This window comes from Globicephala melas, chromosome 6 (genome assembly GCF_963455315.2).
Source record: "Globicephala melas chromosome 6, mGloMel1.2, whole genome shotgun sequence".
Taxonomy (NCBI): Eukaryota; Metazoa; Chordata; class Mammalia; order Artiodactyla; family Delphinidae; genus Globicephala; species Globicephala melas.
In genome coordinates, this window is record NC_083319.1 from 107,556,619 (window position 1) to 107,581,064 (window position 24,446).

A 24,446-nucleotide genomic window follows, 5' to 3' on the forward strand; every position below is an offset into this window, starting at 1 on the left:
CTGCGCGTCCGGAGCCTGTGCTCCGCAGCGGGAGAGGCCACGGCAGTGAGAGGCCCGCGTACCGCAAAAAAAAAAAAAAAAAAAAAGAAAAGAAATGGGGCCTTCTAAAAGTCTGTAAAACAGAAAGACATATTTCATAAAATCATGGATTCTTAATGTTGAAGGAGGCCTTAGAGCTGTTTTTCCAAACCCTAACGTGCACACGAACCACTTGGAGAGCCCCTTGAAATGCAGACGGTGATTTAGTAGGTCTGGGAGGGGGTTGTTTTCTCCAGGAACCACACTTGGAGGACCAAGCCTCTACGGTATATCCGTGGTTCTCACCATGACAGCTCATGGGGATCACTTGGTTCTTACCTTGATAGCACATGGGGATCACTCGAGAAGCTTAAAAAAAAAAACTTATGCCTGGGCTTCCTGCCGTCCCTCCTTCCCCCGCCGACGAGATTCTGATTTGTTTGGGAGGTTCCAGAACTCCCCGGTGATTCTAATCTGCAGCCACGTCTGAGAAGCCACTCCCCTAGATCAGCGCTTCTCAACTTTAGCACAGATCATCATCACCTGGAGGGCTTGTTAAAGCACCGCTCACAGGGCCCCAACGCAGAGATTCTGACTCAGCAGGTCTGGGGTGCAGGCTCAAATCTGCATTTCCAACAAGCTCCTAGGTGATGCTGACTCTGCTGGTCCGGTGGCCTTGGAGGTCATCTAATTTCACAGCGATATTTCCCATGTGGGAAACCAAGATGAAATGACCCTCTCAAGGTCTCTTTGTACCGTATCTCCTGACCCCGGTCCGGAGCTATTTCCCCTGCCAATCCTTCCAGCTTTCCCTTCGCGTCCCGCATTCCTCCTCAAGTCCACGGCTGAGCCGCTAAACGCCAGCACGGACCAGTGCTCTGGGGCTCCGGGCCCCTTGTGTTGGGAGGCCCTTGAGCTGTCCCCACCTGGACAGTCCCACGCGAAGACCTGCGGGCTGGCTCTGCCGCTGCCGGGGACGCCGCACGCTGGGCTCGAACGCGTCCCTAGCCTTCTGCGAGCTCTCCCGAAATGGGTCGGAGGCGGAGCCCGCGTGAGGGGCGTGAGACGCCAGGAACACTACTGGGACCCTCGGGGAGGGTTACCATGGCAACCGACGCCCTCCCACTTGGTGATCCGACGCCCAAGCCAGGGCGGCCCGGACCGAAGAAGGGGATTGGTGCGCCAGGGGGCGGGATTGTGGGCAGAGACTATAAAGGCGCCGCGCGCGCTGAGCTCTAGTTTCTGTTCCGCGCTCCCGGACTTCTGGCCACGTGCAGCTGCAGCTCCAGCTCCGGCGCCGCAACAGCGCGGCATCTCTGGGCGGCTGCGTCGGAAGGTCAGTGCGGAGGCGGCCGGATGCTTCCCCGGCGGCTGACCCCGGGGGCTGAGCCTCTTCAGAACCGAGGCTGACTGTGCAGGTCCTCTTGACCACATGGCCCCCGCTGGCCCCATCGGTGTGACGCGGCGCGGGACTGGAGACCCAGCGATCCCGAGCGCGAGCGGGGGTCCCCAGCAGTCGCCGCGGAGCTGGGAGGCCGGGGGAGGGCCGGGCCACTGCTGGGGTCGCCAGGTGCGGCCCGGCCCTTCCTACTTTTCTGAAGGGCACACCCTGCCAGAGAATAGGGGCGGGAGCGGCTGTTCTCATAAAACCGGTTTATCCAGCCATGCAGGGAGGCGGAAGCCGGAGACCCGCGTGCGGCCCAAGTCCCCGCGTCTTCTTGGGTTCCCTTTCCCGGGCCGGCGCGCGTAATAGGGAGTATGGGGGCGCCCGCTCCGCGAAGCCAGATCTCCCTCTAAAACCCTCTATGTAGCTCACACTGAGAGCTCCGGGATTTATTCCTCCGACCCTTTCTGGCTTTCGGATCAACCCCACCTTAAGTCTAGACTTTACCAGCTGGTTGATGGAGTCTCTACACTGACTGAGCAGTTTGCTAAGTGCTTTTCTAAATTGCTTTTATTAAATCCTCCCAGCAGTCTAATGTGGTGGTCCGATCATTTTCCCCTTTTCTAAGGATGGGGAGACTTGAGGTTTGGCGAGGTAGTGTACGCAGGCTCGCACGGCGGGCGAGGGAGGGCCGTGTCTGGCCTTGAACGCCCTCGGCTCGAGGGTGCTGTCCTCCTGGGGAGCGGTGAGGAGGAGTAACCGAGCTGTAGGGGAGGAGGGGCGGCGGGGAAGGTGCCCCCTGCGCCACCACGAGGATGTTTCCTCTGTCCTCTCTCTTAGGTACCTGATGTTATCTCTTCTCTTGAGGGAGAAGAGTGGGGGTGATGGAAGGAGGGTTTGAGACTCAACGGACCTGGTTTGCAACCCCTCCTTTTGGTAATTAGTATCTGCCCGACCTTGGGTGGGTCAAAATTCCTTCTGCAAAATGGAGAAAAGATCCCAGCTTCAGAGTTACTCTGAGGCTTAAATAAGAGTTCAGGAAAGCAGGTGCTTCGTCAGCGCTCAGTAGTTGAGGTGCCTGATTTTTCCTTGGGTCATTACTAGGAAGAGGACACGTTTGCTTTTATGATTTAATGAACTGGAGGATGTAAAGCGGAGACTGCCTTGCAAATGTGTCTTAGAAGCGTTATTAGTCCTTAGAAGCGTTATTAACAACTTCTCCGGGGCCAGGAAGTTGTCAACTGGGCAGTGACTGACCTTTGGTGAAAGCAGTTCCACTGGATGCAGAGTAAGAGGCCCCACTTGGAGAGGCAGGGAACTCTCTGGAGATCCTTGAGATGGGAAGGAAAGGTAAAGGCTGGAGGAGAATAATAGGTTTCAGCAGGTTTATAAGCACAGGGAAAAGAACCATTTAGGGGGTTCGGTGAGACAAGGGCTGGGGAGTTTGGACGGGACGGGGGTTTGATGGGTCTCTGGGGTGGCGTTGATCTCCACTGGGAGAATCTTCTAGCTCCTCAGTAGTATATGTATGCACTGACCATTTCTTGGGGCTGGATTTTTTTAAAAATTTAAGTTGTGGCTTCAATTACATCACAAAATTTACCATCTTAACCATTTTTAAGAGTACAGTTCAGTACCGTCAGGTATATTCACAGTGGATCTCTAGAACTTTTTTATCCTGCAAAACTGAAGCTATGCCTGTTAATTGAATACTCGTATCCCCTCCCCCTTGTTCCCACCCCTTGGCAACTACCTTTCTACTTCCTGTTTCTGTGATTTTTTGGATTACTTTAGATAACTGGTATAACTCATGTGAATGGAATCATACTGTATTTGGCCTTTTTAAATATAAATTTATTTATTTTTGGCTGCATTGGGTCTTTGTTGCTGCGTGCAGCTTTCGGCGAGCGGGGGCTACTCTCCGTTGCGGTGCGCGGGCTTCCCATTGCTGTGGCTTCTCTTGTCGCAGAGCACGGGCTCTAGGCACGTGGGCTCAGTAGTTGTGGAGCACGGGCTCTAGAGCGCAGGCTCAGTAGTTGTGGCGCACGGGCTTAGTTGCTCCGCAGCATGTGGGATCTTCCCGGACCAGGGGTCGAACGCACGTCCCCCGCACTGGCAGGTGGATTCTTAACCACGGTGCCACCAGGGAAGCCCACATTTGGCCTTTTGTGACCAGTTCATTTCACTCAGCATAATGTCCTCCAGGTTCATCCATGTTGCTGCATGTGACGGGATCTCCTATTTCAAGTCTGAGTAATATGCCATTGTCTGTATATACCACATTTTCTTTCTCCATTCCTCTGTTGGAGGCTGGATGCTTTTAGCTTCAGGCTAAATGTGCTGGAGACGTTAATACATCTTTATTTACTGTCTCCGTGGCTAAGGATGATTAGAGCTAGAAATCTGGGGAAAACACAAGACAGCAAGAATATTAAGGGAAACTGATGGCGCATTCTCAGGGAAAGGGCCTATTTCGTTGGTTTTCAATATTTCAAATTGGAGTTTCTTTGAATATTTCTGAAATAAAAGTATCTGTCTTCAGAGCAATCGCAATTGAATTCAGGTTTTGTTCCCCAGGAAACAGAAGTCATGTTTTCTGACAACAGGGGACATTCTGTTTATTGTGATGTAGACAAACCCCTGTTATTTCTTGGTTTCTTCTTCCTGCCTACCTGTTTGACATGGTGGTTGAGTTCTGACATGCATCGGGCACTGCTAGGAACTGCTCAGTGGGACTCACAGCTCCATGGGAAAGGCAGCCATACTGGCTCCTGGCACCTAAAACCAACATGTCCAAAACCAAGCTCGTTTGTCTTCTTACCTGACCTGCTCCTCCAGAAAGCCCGTGCTTACAGCAGCACAACTTGGAAGGCTGTGTTATTCTCCTCCATTCCTTCACAAGTTGCCCCACATCCAAGCAGTCAAGGCCAGTTGGGCTCTGAGTCTGTATCTCTATCACCCCCACCGTCTTCCTGACACCACTGCTTTCTTAGAGTTCTGCTCTGGTAAGTGCAGAAAGGGTAAATGCCGGGAGATGGGAAGAGTCATGTAACGGAGGCTTGGGCCGGGGAGACGCTCCATTATTTAAGGAGGAATGTCTGTTGGCCAGTTTCTTTTTCATCCCTTGGAGTCAAAGTAAGCAAGGTGCTTAGGGGAGAAGGTCTATGGACTCTCATCTGATCTTCAGTCATCTTGGACGGTTCCCCTGTATAAGTTTAATAACTAGCTTGGCAAAGCAAGTTTTACTTTAGAACAGCTGTTCTCAAGTGTGATCTGGGGGAGCCCTGGGGTTCCTTGAGACCTCTGTAGGGTCCATGAGGTCAAGGCTATTTAAAAAAAAATACTAAGAGACTGCCTTTTTCATTCTTTCTCTCTCAGGTGTATGGTGGAGTTTTCTAGAGGCCAAATGGCTTGTGATGAGCTTTTCCTCTGATGGCTAATGAGATGTGTGCTTGTGTACTCTTGTGTTTCTAGAATCTTCTAAGGATAGTAGGCTTAGAGTATAAATATGTACATTTTCAGAGATGAACTCTGTTTGTTCTTAGTACTTCTTTGCATTCTTACTAGCTACCTGCAGTTATAGCTGCTGTCATCTCTGGGGCCTGTTTTCTTTTAATAAGTCATTACTTTGAAATCCCTAAATTGAGTCTTGTGGGTATATGGAAAAAGAACAAAAAGTTTATAGTCTTGATTTTAAAACTTTTCTAAAATTTTAAATGGTATAAAAATTCTTTTGAACTTAATATTTTATTCTAACATAAAAGGATATTAATTTATATTTTTTTTATATTTAAGGATAGATCAATGGTTTAAAAAGGGGGATATTAGAACACTCGATTTTTTTCAACTCATAGCTGTACCATGTGTATAAATGCTGAAAAAAAAATGAAACAATGACATAACGGAGTTCTCTGACTCATGAAAAGAGGAATTTACTCCAAATAAATGTGCAGAACTAAATAATACATAAAAATATGAAGGCTTTCGTCAAGTTTTACGGATGTCAGAAATTTACCATATGTGTCTGATGCCACAGAACTTTTTTGAATAGTATTTTGGTCGCAATAGCATTATTCTTAGACCAACCATTCATCATCTGAAGAAAAATAAAACAAATGAATTAAATGTAGATATGATGAGCTCTTTAAAAACCAAAAATTATTTGGTACAGCTTTCCAAACTAGAAAAGAAAAAGCTATTAAGATAGGTTATCAAATTGCAGTGGCTGGAGAAACATACAATAAAACCTTGTTTGGATGAAAAAGCATTGAAAGAAATAATAGCACTGCCACTTTCTAATAATACAGTAACTTGTCAAATTAAAGATTTAGCTGCAAACATGAAGACTAGTTTGGTATCTTGACAGAGAAGGGTATTTTTTCCTTACAAATGGAAGAATTTGTAGTCATGGCTGCACTTACCATTTTGTTTGTATTTATCTGGTATCAGCGCCAAAGCAATTATCAAAGAATATCTTTTTGGTGAACGTTTGACAGAAAACACAAATAGTGCCAAAGTATTCAGTGTGGAATAACTTTTTTGAATTTCATGGTTTATTCCGGAACAACTGTGTTGAATTTGCACTGACGGTGCACAGGTCACACCTGCTAAAAGTACTGGTGCCTTTGCAGGAATCAAGGCAGTGGCACTAAGTGGTACTAGAAGTCATGGTATTCTTCACTGCCATGTACTTCCAGTGAAAAATAAAGTTAAAAAATGGAAAGCTTTACTTAAGAATGCCCTTTATGAAGCAGTAGAAATGACTGATTTTATTAAATCTTGACCCTAGAGACATCTTTTTAACGTGTCATGTGGTAAGTGGATGTACTTGTTCCATATTGAAATATGATGGTTGTCTTGAGAGAAGGCGTTTTGTGTGATTGAATTGTGAGCTGAACTGGTCCCTGTTTTTCATAGAGAACCATTTTTGCTTGAAAGAATGACTGACAAACGATGGTTATTCATACCTGGATAATCGGCACACATTTTCTTAAAAGAATGAACCAAGCAATCCTGCCAAGGTATTTGTTGCAAGTTAAGTTGTATCCACTACCGTGAATTTGACAGCTTCCCAATACTTAGGAATTTTCTGATGAGATCAGTGATAGCAACCAGTATGACTTTTGGGTATTGTACAGTGAAGTGTGTTAACAGTTGGAAGCTCTGCATAACTTACTGAACCAATATTTTCCAAAAAACAATGTATGAAATTACAAAACCATGCAGGAGTAAAAGATGTGTTCAAGGGATTTCCCTGGCGGACCAGTGGCTATGACTTTGCCTTCCAGTGAAGGGGGTGCAGGTTCAATCCCTGGTCCGGGAGCTAAGATTCCTGCATGTCTTGCAGCCAAAAAACCAAAACATAAAACAGAAGCAATATTGTAACAAATTCAATAAAGACTTTAAAAATGGTCCACATCAAAAAAATCTTTAAAAAAAAAGATGTGTTCAAAGCATTAGATATGCCAGTGGGTTTTAATGTAGCAGGTACAAAAGTTTACTGATAATGGCTTCAGATTCTACGTTGCAACTAACCTTGAAGAAACTAGCATGTGTTGAGTTTTGGATATCCAAGATGAGTATCCAGAATTATCTGAAAAGGCTTTCAAAATACGGCTTCCTTTCCCCACTGCTTTGCTTTGAGTCTTGATTTTCTTCATTTACTTCAATCAAAGCAGCAGATTGAGTTAGAAGCAGATGTGAGAATCCAGCTGTTTTCTATGAAGGAAAACATCAAAGAGACAAGTAAATGTAAAACAGTGCCACTCAGTAAATTTTTTGTTTTGGAAAATACAGTTATTTTCATAAAATATGTTTATTTTAACATGTTTATTGGTTTTAAATGAACTCATTCATAGGTTAAATGTTTCTCAGTTTTGTTGTCTACTACAGCAAACATTGTTAGATAGACCCCACTTAAACAAAAGCTCTCTGTAGTCCCCAATTTTTAAGAGTGTAAAAGAGTCCAGAGACCAGAAAATTTGAGAGCTGCTGCCTTAAAAGTATCAAATTGAGTTTGGCAGTGGCAAGATAATAATCTTGACTTGAAAAAGCTACATGCGGTAGGTGGTTGGAGGGTTTTTTGGGTTTGTTTTTAACGTACATGCATTGTTAATCAAAGCAATCCCATTATAGGGACAGTAGAGCTGCTTGACGGTTAAGAACTGGGTTCCCTGAGAGGGGTGGTGCTTGCCATGGTTAAATGCTGTAATTCAGAAAGACATTCACAGGCCTCTGGCCTGTCGTGAACATCAGATGTGAGCTAGTAATAGTAGTGGAATAAGAACCAACTCAAGCATGAATTGTCCACATTGTTAAACTAAAATACTTTATATTCAATTGAGAATTTGTGCCTCCTTCATGCTTTCCCCTTCTGGGGAAGGAGAAGATGAACCGAGTCGTACGTATTTCACATCCCTGTTTCATGTCTTCAGGGTTTACCTTTTCCCAGACTCCAGTGTCTTCAACCTTTAAAAGAAAAAAAAAGAAAAAAGAACCGAACTTCTTCACCTGTGGCCATCACTACTTTGCTTCTGGGAACTGAGAATTGTCTTTGAGTTTCAGATGTTCTGGTAAATCTGGCTGCTTCTTGGCTTCCTCGCCATCCTCTTGAACTTGCTGAAATAAGTGACTTTAAGAATCAAAGTTCTTACCTGGTCTCGGGTGTCAGCAGTGGCTGCAAAGATGGTTTGAAGGGATGATGGAAGAAAAGCTGGGGTCTCTCCTATGGCGACCTCCCTTCCAATCCGGAGATGTACCATCAGAAGGTTGTCTTCTGCTTGTTTGGAAAGTTAGCTGGGATGCAGGGCCTCAGGACCTTGGCGGGGCTGCGTCTCAGGCTGCGGATCTGGTGGGCCAAGCCCCTGACCCGACAGAAGCCATCGGGGCTCTGCCCCGCCTTATTTCGGTGTCCTAAAGAACAAGACCTCTGTGGCTCGCAAAAGGGTGTTCAAGCATAGGGTTTCAGCAGACTGTATTGCCCTTTTGTTTGTATAATCTGGATTTTAGGGATTGCAGGAAAGCTTCTGATACCTCTGGCGGTTTTAACTTAGAATTACTGTTACCTATTCAAGGCACTGGGTTGAGGGGCTAAGTTCAGACCCTAAATGGGAAATGTCTCCAAGTGTGGTTTACTTTTTCTTGTTTTATGATGCAAAATAGAAGATGGTTGAGATCTGGCCACTTCTTTGTGAGGGGGTTGGGCACTGGGGCCGCTCTGAAGGCTCATCCACCAGTGCTGTTGGAAATCTGATGGCTGACAGACGTGGAGGCCACGGGCAGTGTGCAGAGTGCAAAGGCCTGAGCTCTGGGGGCAGGAAGGTCGCTGTTAGAACTGAGTAGCTCTGATCTGCTCTTGTGACATGCTTGCCTGGGTAAAGCTGACTAGGAAGGGGAGCTGGACTGCAATGAAATATACATGATCTGGGAACAGAGGAGAAAATGGCTTTTCTAAATGATCCTTCCTAAAGAGTTGGCAGTGAAACAGAAATTAGTCACAGCTTACTCAGTATTGCCGGGGGCCTTTTCACCTTAACTGTCTGCTTTTCTAGTCTGGTTCATCCTAACGATAACATCTGAGTTAGCACGAGAGTCACAGGGCTCTGTGTTATTTAATCGGGGACCTGTTCGCTCCTCGATGGTACGTGGACAGACGATTACAGCTGTGAAGATCTGAGGCCTTTGCGGGATCCATGATGTTCCTGTCGTGGACGGCTCTGTACGCAGTAACCTCCGCCGTGACTTTAGATCCCAGTTGGTGTCAGCCCTGTGCGGCTCCAGTCCTAAATCTCGGCCAGTCTTTGTTTGCCTGCACTTTGCACCAGTGACGTTTATCCCCTTTTCACAGGGCTGGGCTCACGGGGCGGGCTCTTGACTGGCTCCCTGTCCGCGCAGTCAGTAGTCTCTCTAGTTCGATTCACGAATCCAGAACGTGTCTTTGCTCGTGAGTCGGCGATCTTAGTGTTAGTTGTGGTTAAAGGGTTTGTGTTTTGAGGGGTCGGGAGGGTAAGCAGTGACATACTGAACTCTGCTTCTTTTGTTTGTTTTTTTAAATTTTATTGACATATAGTTGATTTACAGTGTTGTGTCAATTTCTGCTATACAGCAAAGTGACTCAGTTATACAGATATGTATATATTCTTTTTCATATTCTTTTCCATTATGATTGGTCACAGGATAGTGAATATAGTTCCCCGTGTTATACGGTAGGACCTTGTTGTTTATCCATTCTATATATAATAGTTGGCCTCTGCTAATCCCAAACTCCCATTCCTTCCCTCCCCCACCCAGCCTCCCGCCTTGGCAACTATCGATACAAGTCTGTTCTCTATATCTGTGAGTCTGTTTTGTTTCTTAGATATGTTGATTAGTATCGTATTTTAGATTCCACCTATAAATGATATGTGGTATTTGTCTTTGTCTAGCTTACTTCACTTAGTATGATAATCTCTAGGTCCATCCATGTTGCTGCAAATGGCATTATTTCATTCTTTTTGATGGTTGAGTAATATTCCAGTGTGTGTGTGTGTGTGTGTGTGTGTGTGTATGTACACACACACACCTTCTTTATCCATATTCATCTGTTGGTGGACTCTTAGGTTCCATGTCTTGCCTAGTATAAATAGCGCTGCAGTGAACATTGGGGGGGGTGCTTGTATCTTTTCTCAGCTCTGCTCCTTTCGTGTTGCAGTGTCTGCAGAGATCATGCCGGTCGTTTGGATGCTGTGGCGGGTTGCCAGCCGGATGCTACAGAGACCGGCCTGTGGCTGCCAGGCTCCTGTCCTGCCCAGCCGGTTTCTGGGCACCTCCCCTCAGCAGATTCCAGCGGATGCCAACTACCACTCTACCTCGTTCTCTGAAGCAGACCAACCGCGCGTCTTAATTACAGGTTGGGTTTTTTTCTTTTTTCCACATTTGTGGCTTTGTTATTTTCTTTGTGTGCCAGTGTATTTATTATTGGAATGTCTAACATGCCGCCAGGTAACACTTATTAATCAGAAACTCCCTTTTCCACTCCTGGCTCCCTCCGAAATAGCACAAGTCCCCTGTCCTTATTTTGCCGCTGTTGCCAGGGCTTGGTTTCCCTGCCCAAATCTTTTATTGTCTGAAGGGAGGATCTGGGAACCTGAAGAGGCCCAAAAAGCTGCTGTGCGACTCAGTTCCCCTTTCCTGCGAGGAAGGGCCTGGGAGCCAAGGTGTGTGGGTAGAACGTGGCCTCTGGAATCAGGCGCGTCTTTCCTTGGCCAGCCTTCTCAGGCCAGGCAGTTCCTGCACATGTGTATGGAAGAGATAGCCAGGGCCTGCCCAGGGCCCGAGGAACGCCTCACCGTCACCTCGTGACACTTGCGGCTTACTGTCCACAGACTGGCCCGCTGACCCCTCTCCCCTCGTAGCCACCCAACACCTGGTTCTGTATCTGCTCGCTGCAGACTTGACCATCTGTCCGTAAGTCCTTGCAGCTGACTCAAGCCCCCCTCTGATTTGACTGACGTGTTTTATTGTCCTCTGTTTGCCAGAGTTTCATCCCTTGGCCTCACGTCCTTATCCTTCTTACATTCCTCAGTGTGTGTGTGTTTCTTTCACTGGCACCTCCTCTTCCTCTCCTGCTGTAACTGGGTTTCCAGTGAGGCCAGTTCCCTCTGCACTTCCCCCTGGCTCTCCCAGCTTCTTGTCTGTGTGTTTGATTCCCTCCTCCCTGCACCAACAAAGCATCTTCCAGGGCCCAGTGTTACCGTCAGTGGGCTGGTTTCAGTCCCATGTTAACACACGCTTACAGGAAATCCCACTGTCCATATCTTCCTGCCTCTTACTTTCTCCCAAATGGAATCTAGGGTTGTATTCCCCTGAATGTGTTCCCAGACCCCTAGCTCTCCCATTTCCATCAATGGCATTTGTAAGCGTCCAAATTAAGATGCTGTAATACTCATCTTTAACGTTCTGAGCAGCTCCTTGCCCATCCAGATATCTGCCCCGTTTTTCAGGTGACTTCTTGGTTTGTCCCTTCTTTCTTTCTCCCTTCCTGTTCCTCTCCAGGTCTAATGGAAGGAGGGTGCTCTGCATAATCTCAGCAGAGGTTGATATCAAACTATTATATCTAGCTTTGAGTGTTCTGGTACCCGTAGCAGATAATTTTCACAGCCCATCAAATAACAAAGGCGAAGCTCGTAGTGATTTCCTGACCAGGAGGTCAGGAAGGCCCTGCTCTTCTTACCTGTACCCTGGCTTCCCCTCAGCCCCTCTGTGCTGGAGAGCACTTTTGTCTCTGGAATTAATCTTACCTGTACCCGATCTCTGTCATAGCTCCGAGGAGGTAATTCCGTTCTATCAGACCAACCTGGGGCTTTATCTAGTTAGCTAAGAGTGCCCGTGGAGTTTTCTTCTATTATTACATACTGGGAATAATTGAATTGGTTAGATTTAGATTAAAGATTCACTTTTTTCTTCTTTATCCAGGGGGTCTTGGCCAGCTTGGAGTGGGGCTTGCTAGCTTTTTGAGGTAAGAGCTCGCAAAGTTTCCATTTAAATTCTGAGCTTTTCAGGGCTTGTCTTTGGCCCCATGTAACCATTGAATCTTTTCTCTCCCCTCTTGCTTCTCTCCCCTCTTGCGTACGTTAAGATATCGTATGTAAATGACCGTTTGGAATGCATTTCATTGTGCCTCTTCATATCACAGACAATGTTTCAGGTCCTCTACTCAGCAGCCCCCAAGCTGGTCCTTCGCCCTCTGCCTTTCCTAGGTTAGGCAAAGTAAGACCTGCCTCTCAGTAAATCACTTGGTTTTCAGATGTTTGGGGGCAGAGGGAAGTATTGTATGTGTAGAAACTAAAAGGAACAGTGTGGGATTTGGAGAGTGGGATAAAAGGATAAGAGGAGAGAAGAACGGGGAGGCAAAGGGAAAAACTCAGGGGCACTGGGAAGAAATTGGTGACAGATACCGGGATGATAATGGGCTGAGGTAGAAGCAGGAGGTGCAGCCCTGAGTGTGCCTGCAACTGCAGGGCTGTGAGTTGAGGACAAGAGGGAAGAAAGGTGTGAAGAGGAGGGATTTGGAGGCTGACGGGACATGACAGTTCCTGTTGGAAAGACTGTTTTCATAGGACCTGTTATGTCCTCCGTGTACCAACTCGTGTGTTTGATTTTCCCTTTAGGAAACGATTTGGGAAGGACAACGTGATTCTGTCTGACATTCGGAAGCCCCCTGAGCACGTCTTCCTTAGTGGTAAGAGGCTCACAGAGCAGGTAGAGAGGCAGCTCCCAGAATCGGTGTCACCGCTCATAACCAGGCTTGTGAATTAAAGAAAGAGGAGTATTTGAGGCACACCTGTGCCACTTAAAAATGTTTCATGGTTTTGTCCTCATTAGTTCTGTAAAAAGCCTACGGTACAGCTACTGCTTGTTCAAGGGATCCAAGGACAGGAGAGTTCTTCAGACCTTGACATGAAGTTGTGGGAATAGTATCTTTGGATATTATTTGGAGCAGTATCTGTGGGATAAAACTGATTCCTGTCTTTCAGAGTTTTAGTGAACTTAGCTCAGAGAGAAAGCAAACAAAAATCAAGTTCTGAAATGAGGGAAAGGAACTTTAAATTTTGGAGAAATTAATCCACATATTTCAACGTGAACTTGTTCTTAAACTACTGTGCACACACACAGACCCCAGACTCCTCTAGTCAGGTTGTCTACACCTCAAAGATGTTTTTATAATTCCAGTCCTTCCTGGTTCTGTGTCAGCCTTTTGCTGTTTACCATGGGGAAGAGCGGTAATTTGCTGAAAGTGGGGGAAATTGGCACAAAACATCGGCTCTGCCTCTAGCCTAACCAGGTGTGGTGAACTCTTAATTTATAGTTCTTTTATACCATGGTGGGTTTTTTGTTTTTGTAAACCCATTTCTCTATTCCTTTAAAATATGCAACTTTTTTTTTTTTTTTTTTTGCTGCACCACGCGGCATGCGGATCCTCCCCAACCAGGGATTGACCTGTGCCCCCTGCACTGGAAGCGCAGAGTCTTAACCACTGGACCACCAGGGAAGTCCTAAACTATGCAACTTTTTTTTTTTTAAAAAAGGGAACACTATTTATTTATTTATTTTTGCTGTGTTGGGTCTTCGTTTCTGTGCGAGGGCTTTCTCTAGTTGTGGCGAGCGGGGGCCACTCTTCATTGCGGTGCACAGGCCTCTCACTGTCGCGGCCTCTCGTTGGGGAGCACAGGCTCCAGACGCACAGGCTCAGTAGTTGTGGCTCACGGGCCTAGTTGCTCCGCGGCATGTGGGATCTTCCCAGACCAGGGCTCGAACCTGTGTCCCCTGCATTGGCAGGCAGATTCTCAACCACTGCGCCACCAGGGAAGCCCTATGCAACTTTTAAGCAGGGTGAAATCTCTGTGTGCCTATAGGTTTGGCAACTCAAGCCAGTTGCCTGGTCATTACTCCAGTTCTTAATTTTATTCTGTTTGATACTGGCAAGCTACTTAACCTCTCTATGCCTCAGTTTCCTCATCAACAAAATATCCGCCTCGAAGGCTGTGAGAGTTAAACATACAGAAAGCCCTTAGAACAGCACCCAGCAGGTGTGTGCCCTGTATAAGCATTAGCTGCTGTTAGCCGTGGGGTGGCTGGGATTTGTTATTCTCCGTAAGGAAAGTGCTGGGGAGTGTCCAAGTTGTTGTTATCAAGTCGGTACCAGTGGAATTCAAAGTCAGCGGGGGAGGGGAAAAGATCTGTTGAGCTTTTCAAGCTCGGAACTCTTTTACTTCCTGGTTTCACTGCTCCTTGCAGGCCCGTTTATTTATTCCGACATCCTGGATTACAAGAATCTGCGGGAGATCGTGGTGAACAACCGTGTCACCTGGCTGTTTCATTACAGCGCTCTGCTCAGTGCAGTGGGAGAAGCAAACGTGTCCCTGGCCAGAGCTGTGAACATCACTGGTGAGTCTCTGGATCTTGCCCCAGATGACCCGTCTGCCAGATTTCCCAGTTCTTTGGGAAGAGGTTTCCCAGTTTACGACATCTGCTTGTTTCAGGACTGCACAATGTCCTGGACGTTGCCGAGGAGCACGGTCTGCGATTGTTTGTGCCAAGCACCATCGGGGCGTTTGGACCTACTTCTCCGCGGAACCCAACCCCCGATCTCTGTATCCAGAGACCCAGGACTATCTACGGGGTGTCCAAGGTCCACGCGGAGCTCATGGGCGAGGTAAGCATCACTTGGCAAGATGACGCAGTGTTTCCTTTTCTGTTTCTGCCTCAAACACCTGCTGGTTCATCCTTGGAGGGGACTCTCTCCCTCCCTTAATCTCTGCCCCCAGAAATGCTCGGGGACTGAGTGTGTTTGCCAAGTGGTCAGTACCGACAGCTCCAGAGGAATCCTCAGTCCTGTGCTAACACAACACTTCGTACACGCCCCTCGAACGGCACCCCGTCTTTGGTTTGCTGCCCATCTTATTTGTACTGCACTGTTCTTTCAGGTTCCCAATATTGGTAGTTATCAGAGGTAATTTTAAAATAACCTCAGACGTCTTTTTGGTTTTATTTTTTAATACGCTTTGTCTTTATAACTCTATAGCACATTTTAGCCGGTTTCTGATCCTTCGTCTAATATATCACAGTCACCATCTTTCCCTATACTCCTCCCCGCACTGCACCGCAGGACAGGCTTGTGGAGATTTGTTCAGGACTGTGTGCAGGGTCTCCCTTCCAAAGAAAGGCTGGAAATCCTTACTCTCGGCTGATCTGTTATTTACAGTGTCGCCTAGTGATGTTATCAGCAGAATGACGATTCTTTGAAGATAAAAACTTCAGGGTTATTTGTTAAAGAAAAATGAGTGACTGTTAGCAATTCTAGAGCCTTCATTTCCTTGAGGAGGATTTATTTTTATTTATTTTTTTCACTTAAAAAATATTTATTTGGCTGCGCGGGATCTTCGTTGCAACATCTTTTTTTTTTTTTTTTTTTGGTTGCAGCATGTGGGATCTAGTTCCCTGACCAGGGATTGAACCTGTGCCCCCTGCATTGGGAGCACAGAGTCTTGACCACTGGACCCCCAGGGAAGTTCTACGAGGATTTTAATATGACTGTATGGGATGAAGTTTCAGGAGAAGGCTGTTATTTCTTTGCATTGCTCTACCTGATTTAAAAGATTCTTTTTAAAGTAAGTTTTCTCTTTTTTGTAGTATTATTATTACCGGTATGGGTTAGATTTCCGATGCCTGAGATATCCTGGAATCATTTCTGCTGACTCCCAGCCTGGAGGAGGAACGACTGGTAAGTGTTATTTTCGAATTCTTTTTTCACATAAGATAAGCTTTCTAATGGCCGGGCAGAGTGGAGATGGATCTGTTGTCTTTTTAGTCGTATGCTGACCGGAGTTTTTGCATCCTTTCTGGGAAGTGCATCTGAGAAGCTCATTGAACCCTACTGACTTAAACTTAAACTCATGCCGATGCTGTAAGTCCAGTGGGATTGGCCACCCACAGTGCCGGAGTCAAACTGACATTCGAATTTGTTACCCACAATGTAGGAAGACACCAAATGAGAAATCACCTCTTGGGAATTCCCCGGCGGTCCAGTGGTTAGGGCTCGGCGCTTTCGCTGCTGTGGGCCTGGGTTCAATCCCTGGTCGGGGAACTAAGATCCCACAAGCCGCGTGGTGCGGCCAGAAAAGAAAAGCCTCTTTCTTTGAATCTACCTTTGTTTCTTCGTACAGAGAGTTCTATTAAAATGGACTCTGCATCTTCAGAAAGAACATAAGCGTTGCTCCCGCCGCTCTTGTCATTGTGCCTATTGCTGTTTATCCGAATTGTCTTAGCGTTTATTTCAGAAAAGCTTGCCCCCAAATGAGAGTGGGTCACTGCTCATCTCTAGTGCCGTCGGTTACTTGTCTGTTTAGGAGCCTGTATTATTCATTGGTGACTGGAGCACCAGGCCTGCTTAACTTCATTTTTTTCTTTTTTCTTTTACCGAGGAATAGTGAATTTACGATATTGTATACGTTTCAGGTGTACAACATAGTGATTCACGGTTTTTAAAGGTTGTATTCCATTTATAGTTATAAAATATTGGCTAGATTCCCTTGTCTGTACAATGTATCCTTGTAGCTTATTTGGTTTCTGCATAGTAGTTTGTACCTCTTAATCCGCTACCCCTGTCTTGCCCTTCCCCACTTCCCTCTCCCTACTGGTAACCACTAGTCTGTTCTCTATGTCTGGGAGTCTGTTTCTTTTCTGTTGTATTCACTAGTCTGTTTATTTTTTAGATCCCACATATAAGTGATATCATTTATTTGTTTTTCTCTGACTTATTTCACTAAGCAAAATACCTTCCAAGTTCATCCATGTTGTTGCATATGGCAAATTTTCATTCTTTTTTATGAGTGAGTAGTATTTCATTGTGTGTGTGTGTGTGTGTGTGTGTGTGTGTATATATATATATATATATATATATATACACGTTGTGTCACATCTTCTTTATCCATTCATCTGTCGATGGACACTTAGGTTGCTTCCATGTCTTGGCTATTGTAAATAGTGCCGCAAGGGACATTGGGCTGCGTGTATCTTTTCGAATTGGTGTTTTCATTTTCTTCGAATATGTACCCAGGTCATATGGTGGTTCTATTTTTAGTTTTTTTGAGGACCCTCCCTACCGTTTCCACACTGTTGTTGTTATCATTTTGGACTTGAGCATGTGTTATATTCAGTAACTCCCACATTAGAGATCCCTCCCATATGAGGGCTTCTGAGATACAGTGTAAAAGATACTTGACAAAATCCAAGGGGTTTTTTACTGTAGATTTGTAGTATTGTCTGAAGTCCGAGAGGGTCGTGCCTCCAGCTTCTTTCTTTTTCCTTGGGGTCGCTTTGGCAATTCTGAGTCTCTCGTGGCTCCATATAACTTTTAGGGTTATTTCTTCTAGTTCTGTGAAAAGTGTCATGGGTAATTTGATAGGAATTGCAGTAAGTCTGTAGAGAGCTTTGGGTGTATGTCCATTTTAACAATACTAATTCTTCCAGTCCAAGAGCATGGGATATCTTCCCATTTCTTTGAATATCTTCAATGAAAATTTGAGAGATTTTAAAATAGGTTTTGGTTACTTTAAAAAATTTTGCCTTAATGTGATGCATCTCCAAGTATGCACTAGGAACCCCTAGGAATCCTTGAGACCCTTTCAAGGGGTCCAGGAGGTCAAAACAATTTTCCTATCAGTACTAAGATGTTATTTGCCCTTTTCACTCTCCTTTACAAGGACACCGTGGAGTTTTTCAGAGGCTACATGTTGTGTGTAGCGCAGTGGACTGAACACAGAAGCAGAGATTCCCGCTGTCGCCCATTAAGACAGTAGAGAGGTTTTCAAAATGTAAAACACGCTGTTCTTCTCACTAAATTTTCTCTTGTTTGGAAAATGCGTTCTTTTTCACATAAAATATTATACATGTGAATGTGTGGGTTTATTATTGTCATTTTAAAATGCAGAAATTTTTTTTTAATTCTCAGTTGATTTGTGATATAGTAGCTGTTGCTACAGCTCACCTTCATGAAACCTCTTTGGGGATCCTCAGTGATTTTTAAGCACATAAAGGGGTCCTGAGACTAAGACGTCTGAGAACCACTGCCTTAATGCAAGAGGTTCACTCACCATTTTGTTATGAGAAGACCCACAGACCAGATTCTCTTTCAGACTACGCCGTCCAGATTTTCCATGACGCCGTCAAGAATGGCAGATTTGAGTGCAACCTGAAACCCAGCACGAGACTCCCGATGATGTATATTGATGACTGCCTCCGGGCCACCCTGGAGGTCATGGAGGCCCCAGCAGAGTCCCTCTCCATGAGGACTTACAATGTCAATGCCATGAGCTTCACCCCCGCGGAGCTGGCCCAGGAGATTCTCAAGCACGTTCCAGAATTCCAGATCACCTACAACGTGGATCCCGTCCGACAGGCCATAGGTTGGTACAACATTGCAGAACCCCTCAAAGCCAAAATTAAGCTTCAGGCCGCCCCACGAGTCCTTGAGAACATAAACGGAGGAAGATAAGGAGAGCTCAGCACCTTCCCAAGGGGCCCGACACCTTCTGGAGAAGGAGCTGCTGTGGCACCAGAGCCAGCAGATGCTGCGGTTTTGGGAAATGATGTCTAAAGGGGGTGAACTAGAACCGTCCAAATAAACAGCTTGTTCTCACTTCACCATTTGCCAGTTTAAACGTAAAACCAGCAGGTGTAGTAGGAGAGCAGCCCTGGGTTCTCAAAGGCTGTGACTGTGCCCCTGTGTGAGTGCCATCTGAGCACAGCAGCCCCACCTTACAGGTCTGCATGAGACTTTCCTCCGAGGTGACAGACTTCTAATCTAAGAAGGTGACTGTGTGTGTGCCCATAATAGCTGCTCTGCTCTGCTCAAGGGGGGATTTCAAATAGGACGTTTCTTTCGTGGATGATAATCCTTTATTTAAAATGTTCTAGACCTTTTTGCAAATCTAGAGCCTGAATAACTTAAGCTCCTCTTCCATATCTTGTCCTAGCCGATAGTTGGCCAATGAACTTTGATGATAGCAACGCCCGGAAGGACTGGGGGTGGAAGCACGATTTTGACCTCCCGGAGCTGGTGACGACGATGTTGAACTTCCACGGTTCCGAGAGCAGAGTTGCCCAGGCTAACTGAAGGGGCCAGAGGAAGAGCTCGTGAGTCCTGGGAGGCTGTCCAGGGAAAGTCAAAATAACCCCGAGATTCCAGACCCCGAGGAATCTAGATGATGTGGAGTTGAAGGACTAACTGGACTATTTTCGCAGCTCATATGGAACTGCCAGATGGAGAATTGACTTGGCTTTAGCGTTTTCCCAATGCTGTAGGATTGGTGGCAGGACCTCTGGAGCCTTTGCTGTCTGCCTAAGCTTGTCCAAACACACAAATCACAGAATGAACACTTAAGTCATAATAGTTTTCCATTTCCTTAGTTAAGATGAAGGAACCATTTCCGAGAAGGTTGAAGTATGTGATGTTTGTATTAAATTAAACTTAAATATCGCTCCTAAGACTCCATTATTCTCTTGACTAAGACCGAAGATTACATTTTAAAGACTATCAAAGATAATCTCCCATTTTAAAAGAATTCTTTGCTATCCCATCAGAACATAAAAAATGCCTGATGTATTAATCCCATGTTCACAACGTTCAAGAGATTCATTGATTGATTGATTGATTTTTGGCTGTGTTGGGTCTTCGTCGCCGCGTGCAGGCTTTCTCCAGTTGCGGTAAGCGGGGGCTACTCTTCGTTGCGGTGCACAGCCTTCTCCTTGCGGTGGCTTCTCTTGTTGCACAGCACAGGCTCTAGGTGCACGGGCTCAGTAGTTGTGGCTCGCGGGCTCTAGAGCGCAGGCTCAGTAGTTGTGGCACACGGGCTTAGTTGCTCCGCGGCGTGTGGGATCTTCCGGACCAGGGCTCAAACCCGTGTCCCCTGCACTGGCAGGCAGATTCTTAACTACTGCACCACCAGGGAAGTCCCTGTTCAAGAGATTTTTAATGTGTCAAAAATGATCACTTCTAATTTATTTGTCTGTAAGAAGATATACTGGTAGGAAACTAAGAATATCAAGAGATGATCTAGGGGACTTCCCTGGCGGTCCAGTGGTTAGGACTCCACGCTCCCAATGCAGGGGGCGCAGGTTCAATCCCTGGTCAGGAAACTAAGATCCCATATGCCACACAGCGTGGCCAAAAATAAATAAATAAAATTTTTAAAAAAGAAAAGAAAGAAAAGAGATGATCTAACTAGTAAAGGGGAGCACCTCTTACTTTAATTGCCTTCCTTTTGGTGAGCTGAGGGGTGCTGACCGGGACTGTGATCCCTTACCTGCCATGTCAGCCTCCGGAGGAGCTTGTCTAAATATACAGATTTCTGGGCTGTACCCCTTCAGGTGGATTCAATTGATAGAGATGGGAATCTCGAAGGACCACTGGTTATTCTCTTCCAGCTTCGGCCCCCTAATTTAGACCAATCCCAAACACGATTTTCTAAAGAGAGCTTCCTTACTACAGCCTTTCTATACACTCTTAGGTGAGCCTTCAGAAAAGCTACGCTAACCCTCTGAAGCAGTTACTGTCTAAATATATAGACTTACTTTCTCCAGCTACCTCAGGATGTGCTGCCCCTGAAATCACTGGAAAGTGAAACTCCAGTCAGTCGATCACGGATCTCATGGACACAGCTGTCAAGGATTAAAAGGCATTTCTACTATCTGCTTAATGACAGTGTTATGTATTTGGAACTTGTAACTGCTCGGTAGAAGCGTGAATTGTTTTCTTTTGAGGCGTAATTGGATTTGAACTTCTAGATAATTATTTAATAGTTATGTTGATACAGTTTCCTTCCCTACTTAGTATAATTAAGCTTACATTTGTATGTTTGATTTGCTAAAACCAAACAGCTAGTGTTACGGTCTTTTTTTTTCTTTTTACAACTTTATTGAGATATGTTTCCCATACCATAAAATTCACTCATTTAAAGATTGCAGTTTGGTGATTTTGCAGTATATTCAGAATCGTGCAACCGTCACTATAATCTAATCTTAGGCCATTTCAGCATCTCACAAAAAATCCTTCCCCAGCCTACACCACTACTAATTTACTTTCTGTGTCTATGGATTTGTCTTTCTGGATATGTCACATAAGTGGAATCATACAATATGTGGTCTTTTGTGAATGGCTTCTTTAATTTAGCATAATGTTTTCAAGGTTCATCCATGTTGTAGCATGTGTCAATGCTTTATTTCATGGCTAAACAGTGTTCCGTTGTGTGAATGTATGACATTGTTTTGTCAGTTCATCAGCTGAGAAATGTTTAGGTTATTTGCACTTTTTTTAGTTTTTAGGAATAAATGCTGTTATGAATACTTGAGTAGATAATTTGGTTTTGAAGCTCATTAGAAACTATTTCTAATCGTTCAGTTTGAAAAACAGTTGTTCTCTTAATTTATTCTCAATTACCTTAAAGGAACAGAAATTAATTCCCTCCTTCCATGTGAAGGGAAGAAGCAACTGAATTGAATGACCCTTTGTCTCTTAGACCCTAGTCTTCCAGAGTTTCCACCAGGTTCCTCGCATGACCTTGTAATTGGGGCCCTCTGGAGGGATTTGTTCTAGAATGGCTTCCTTTAATCCTTCTAAATCTATAAATGCACCTCCGGAAGAACCTCAAAGAAGCATAAAAGAACAAATGAATCCTTCAAATTACATTGGTGATTCTTAGTCACTGACAGCTTTGCACTTTAAGATTAAAATTAGAGTTGCCCTTTCTATCCAGATACTCAATATCAGGTGCATATCTTGGGATCCCAGGAGATGACTCAATACTTTACTATAAAAGCTTTCCTTTCTGTTGGGAGAAAGGGTTTTTTGTAGTTAATTTGAAAGTGATCTGAAAAGCTACTTAGAAGGGGAAAGTGTGGGTTGCATCGCAAAAATAGTTTTTTGATTTTTAAATAAAGAGGAATACAAAGCTTGACCTTGCTCTGATGTTTTTCATCCTGAAGATTTCTACAGGCTACCAGTGTGGTTACTAGATCTGCTGGTGTGTTTTCTATGTGGCATTGCCGTGACGCGCCTTTGTGTCACTCCACAAACAGCACAGCCCATGGCTGCCGTCAAGGTGTACTGTTTAAAATCGAGAAGCAGGCTCTGGGCAATGAATACGATTGCACCATTTAGGATACTTACTGTAGAAGGGGATGGGTGCTAATACTATTTTTTTTTTAACTCATATAGGCCAAATTGCCAATTTGTTATTGTATTTTATGGTAAGGGCATGAGTGTTTTCAAGAAGCATTTAAAATTTTTTTAACTTAAAAATGTTTCTATTAAGAATTTAAAAATTAAAAGATACATAATGAAAAAAATTGTCTTCTCCCCTAAACCCAATCAATAACTGATGTTAACAGTATAGTGTGTGCCTATGTTTTTCCCCGTATGCTTATACAACATGGTATTAGATAGTCAATTTTTTTTTTTTTTACTATAAAAGTAGTGCTAAGACAACACTGCTGAAAATTTTGGAAGAGTCACTTGCAATTTTTGCTGCCTGACGTACTAGCTGTTTTTTTAATATTCCCATCCAGTCTTCTCATATGTGTTACAAGTAACTTAAATGTAGTGTTGATATTTACCATTTCAAAATAGCTGTGTAATAATTCATTGAGTGGAATATCATAATTATGCAATCATTCCACTATTTAATTGCTTTATTTAGAAACCCAGAAGTATGCCTACTAAGTCAAAAGGTATAAACACTTTCCTTGCCTCTTAATTTTACAGTCAAATTCCTGTTGAGAGTGTTGAATTAATTGATGATGAAATTCTGCTCTACTGTCAGCAGCCCTTGGTACCTATTTACCTAGTAAGATATGGTTCACATGTATTTAAAAGTTTGATTTTTTAAAAAAGTTTGGGAATATAAACTTTATCTTTTGCTGGATAACCTTAAGATTCTAATTGAAATGGATTTGAATTAATATAAGAAAGATACTAAATCTCAGACTAGTGGTAACTGCCTCTAACTTCAGTGCATTGGTTCCGTAAGCCCCCCATGAAGATAGTAATTCTGTCTTTTAATCACATTTTATTAAGATAAATTAGGGTACTTGCTTTTTTGAAAATAGAATGATCTCGTCAATTTTTGTGGTTTTAATATCATGTATGCTTGACTATACTGAGACTAAATTGAACAGACAATGCCTCTTCTTCCAATGTGAAGGAAGATCCTCCCAAAAACTTTCTTTCTGCCCAACTTAAACATTTAACTTTTAGGGTTGCAGATGAGATGGTAAAGTACCTCCTTTTAACATTAGCTATGTGTTTCAAATTTGTTCATCTATAAACCAAGAAACGAGCTTTTCCCCCATTACCTTCATGTTTCATGAGTGTTGCACACACTTCAAATTCACTGTTGAACGTTGACTTTTGTAGTCACCTAACAAATCAAGAGCAAACGATCTTTTCTTCCAATTTGTTTGAGATGCAGCATTCTTTTCATCCATTGTTTGATGCTGTTAATGGAAATTTTATCCCAGACCACAAGGACCCCTGCGCATAACACCAGAACATTCAAAATCCATCCTGTGATTGCTACGCATCGCCTACGGTGTTGCTTTCCGTGCTTTTTAAGTCGTGACACCCAACACTTGAAATTGTAGCTTTATGATCTCAGGGAGCATTAGCAAATCTGTTCTGTTTTTTTTTTAATTAATTAGTTTATTTTTGGCTGCGTTGGGTCTCTGTCGCTGCGCACGGGCTTTCTCTAGTTGTGACGAGTGGGAGCTACTCTTTGTTGCAGCGCGTGGGCTTCTCAATACGGTGGCTTCTCTTGTTGCGGAGCACGGGCTCTAGGTGCGTGGGCTTCAGTAGTTGTGGCATGCAGGCTCAGTAGTTGTGGTTCGTGGGCTCTAGAGCTCAGGCTCGGTAGTTGTGACACACGGGCTTAGTTGCTTAGTGTTATTCTCCGTGCCAATAAGTGTGTGGATGAGAGCATTTCTTAAAAGAATTTATAAAAACAAAATCTTTGGTGCTATAAACCAGCTTTACAAGGATATCAAGTTAGTCTACTTTTAACACCTGCTTCAGGAATGTGGCTAAATGTACTGGACTCACCCTAAAACTACAACTCTGGTTCCTAGGGGTTGAAAAGCTGACGCCCACCCTGCAGGTTTGATGCTGTTTTTGATGGTGCTCAGGTAGGTGATACTGACACTATTCCAATTGCCCGCCCTGATCGATAGCGGTTGTGCAATGGAGCCTGATTTCAAAGATGTTTGAGTGTGAAGAACATGTGAGTCTGAGTGTACATATCGAGATGGGGCTGCATTTGTACGTGGCGGGGCCAGGGGGAGCCCTGCAGCTGGGCCACTGTTGGGCTCACCACCTGCCTTTTGCATCGCTGGTGGGTTAACAGATCCGGTGGGCGCTAGATGAGTTGCTGAGGGTGATATGATGTGTACACCTGCGGAGGAGGAGAGGAGATGTGAACCGCTGGGAGAGAACTTCAGGGAAAGAGCAGGTTGTCTA

General features: G+C 44.7%; 1 protein-coding gene across 1 annotated transcript; it reads left to right on the plus strand.

The window, feature by feature from the left end:
* Nucleotides 1-1,239: 1,239 nt before the first annotated feature.
* Nucleotides 1,240-21,733, plus strand: LOC115864957 (L-threonine 3-dehydrogenase, mitochondrial). Its single transcript, XM_030879182.2, has 9 exons — nucleotides 1,240-1,354; nucleotides 10,092-10,289; nucleotides 11,855-11,897; nucleotides 12,550-12,620; nucleotides 14,177-14,326; nucleotides 14,422-14,594; nucleotides 15,572-15,662; nucleotides 18,076-18,345; nucleotides 18,916-21,733. Exons 2-9 carry the CDS (start codon nucleotides 10,106-10,108, stop codon nucleotides 19,053-19,055), a joined length of 1,122 nt encoding a protein of 373 aa, XP_030735042.1. The 5' UTR covers nucleotides 1,240-1,354; nucleotides 10,092-10,105; the 3' UTR covers nucleotides 19,056-21,733.
* Nucleotides 21,734-24,446: the final 2,713 nt, after the last annotated feature.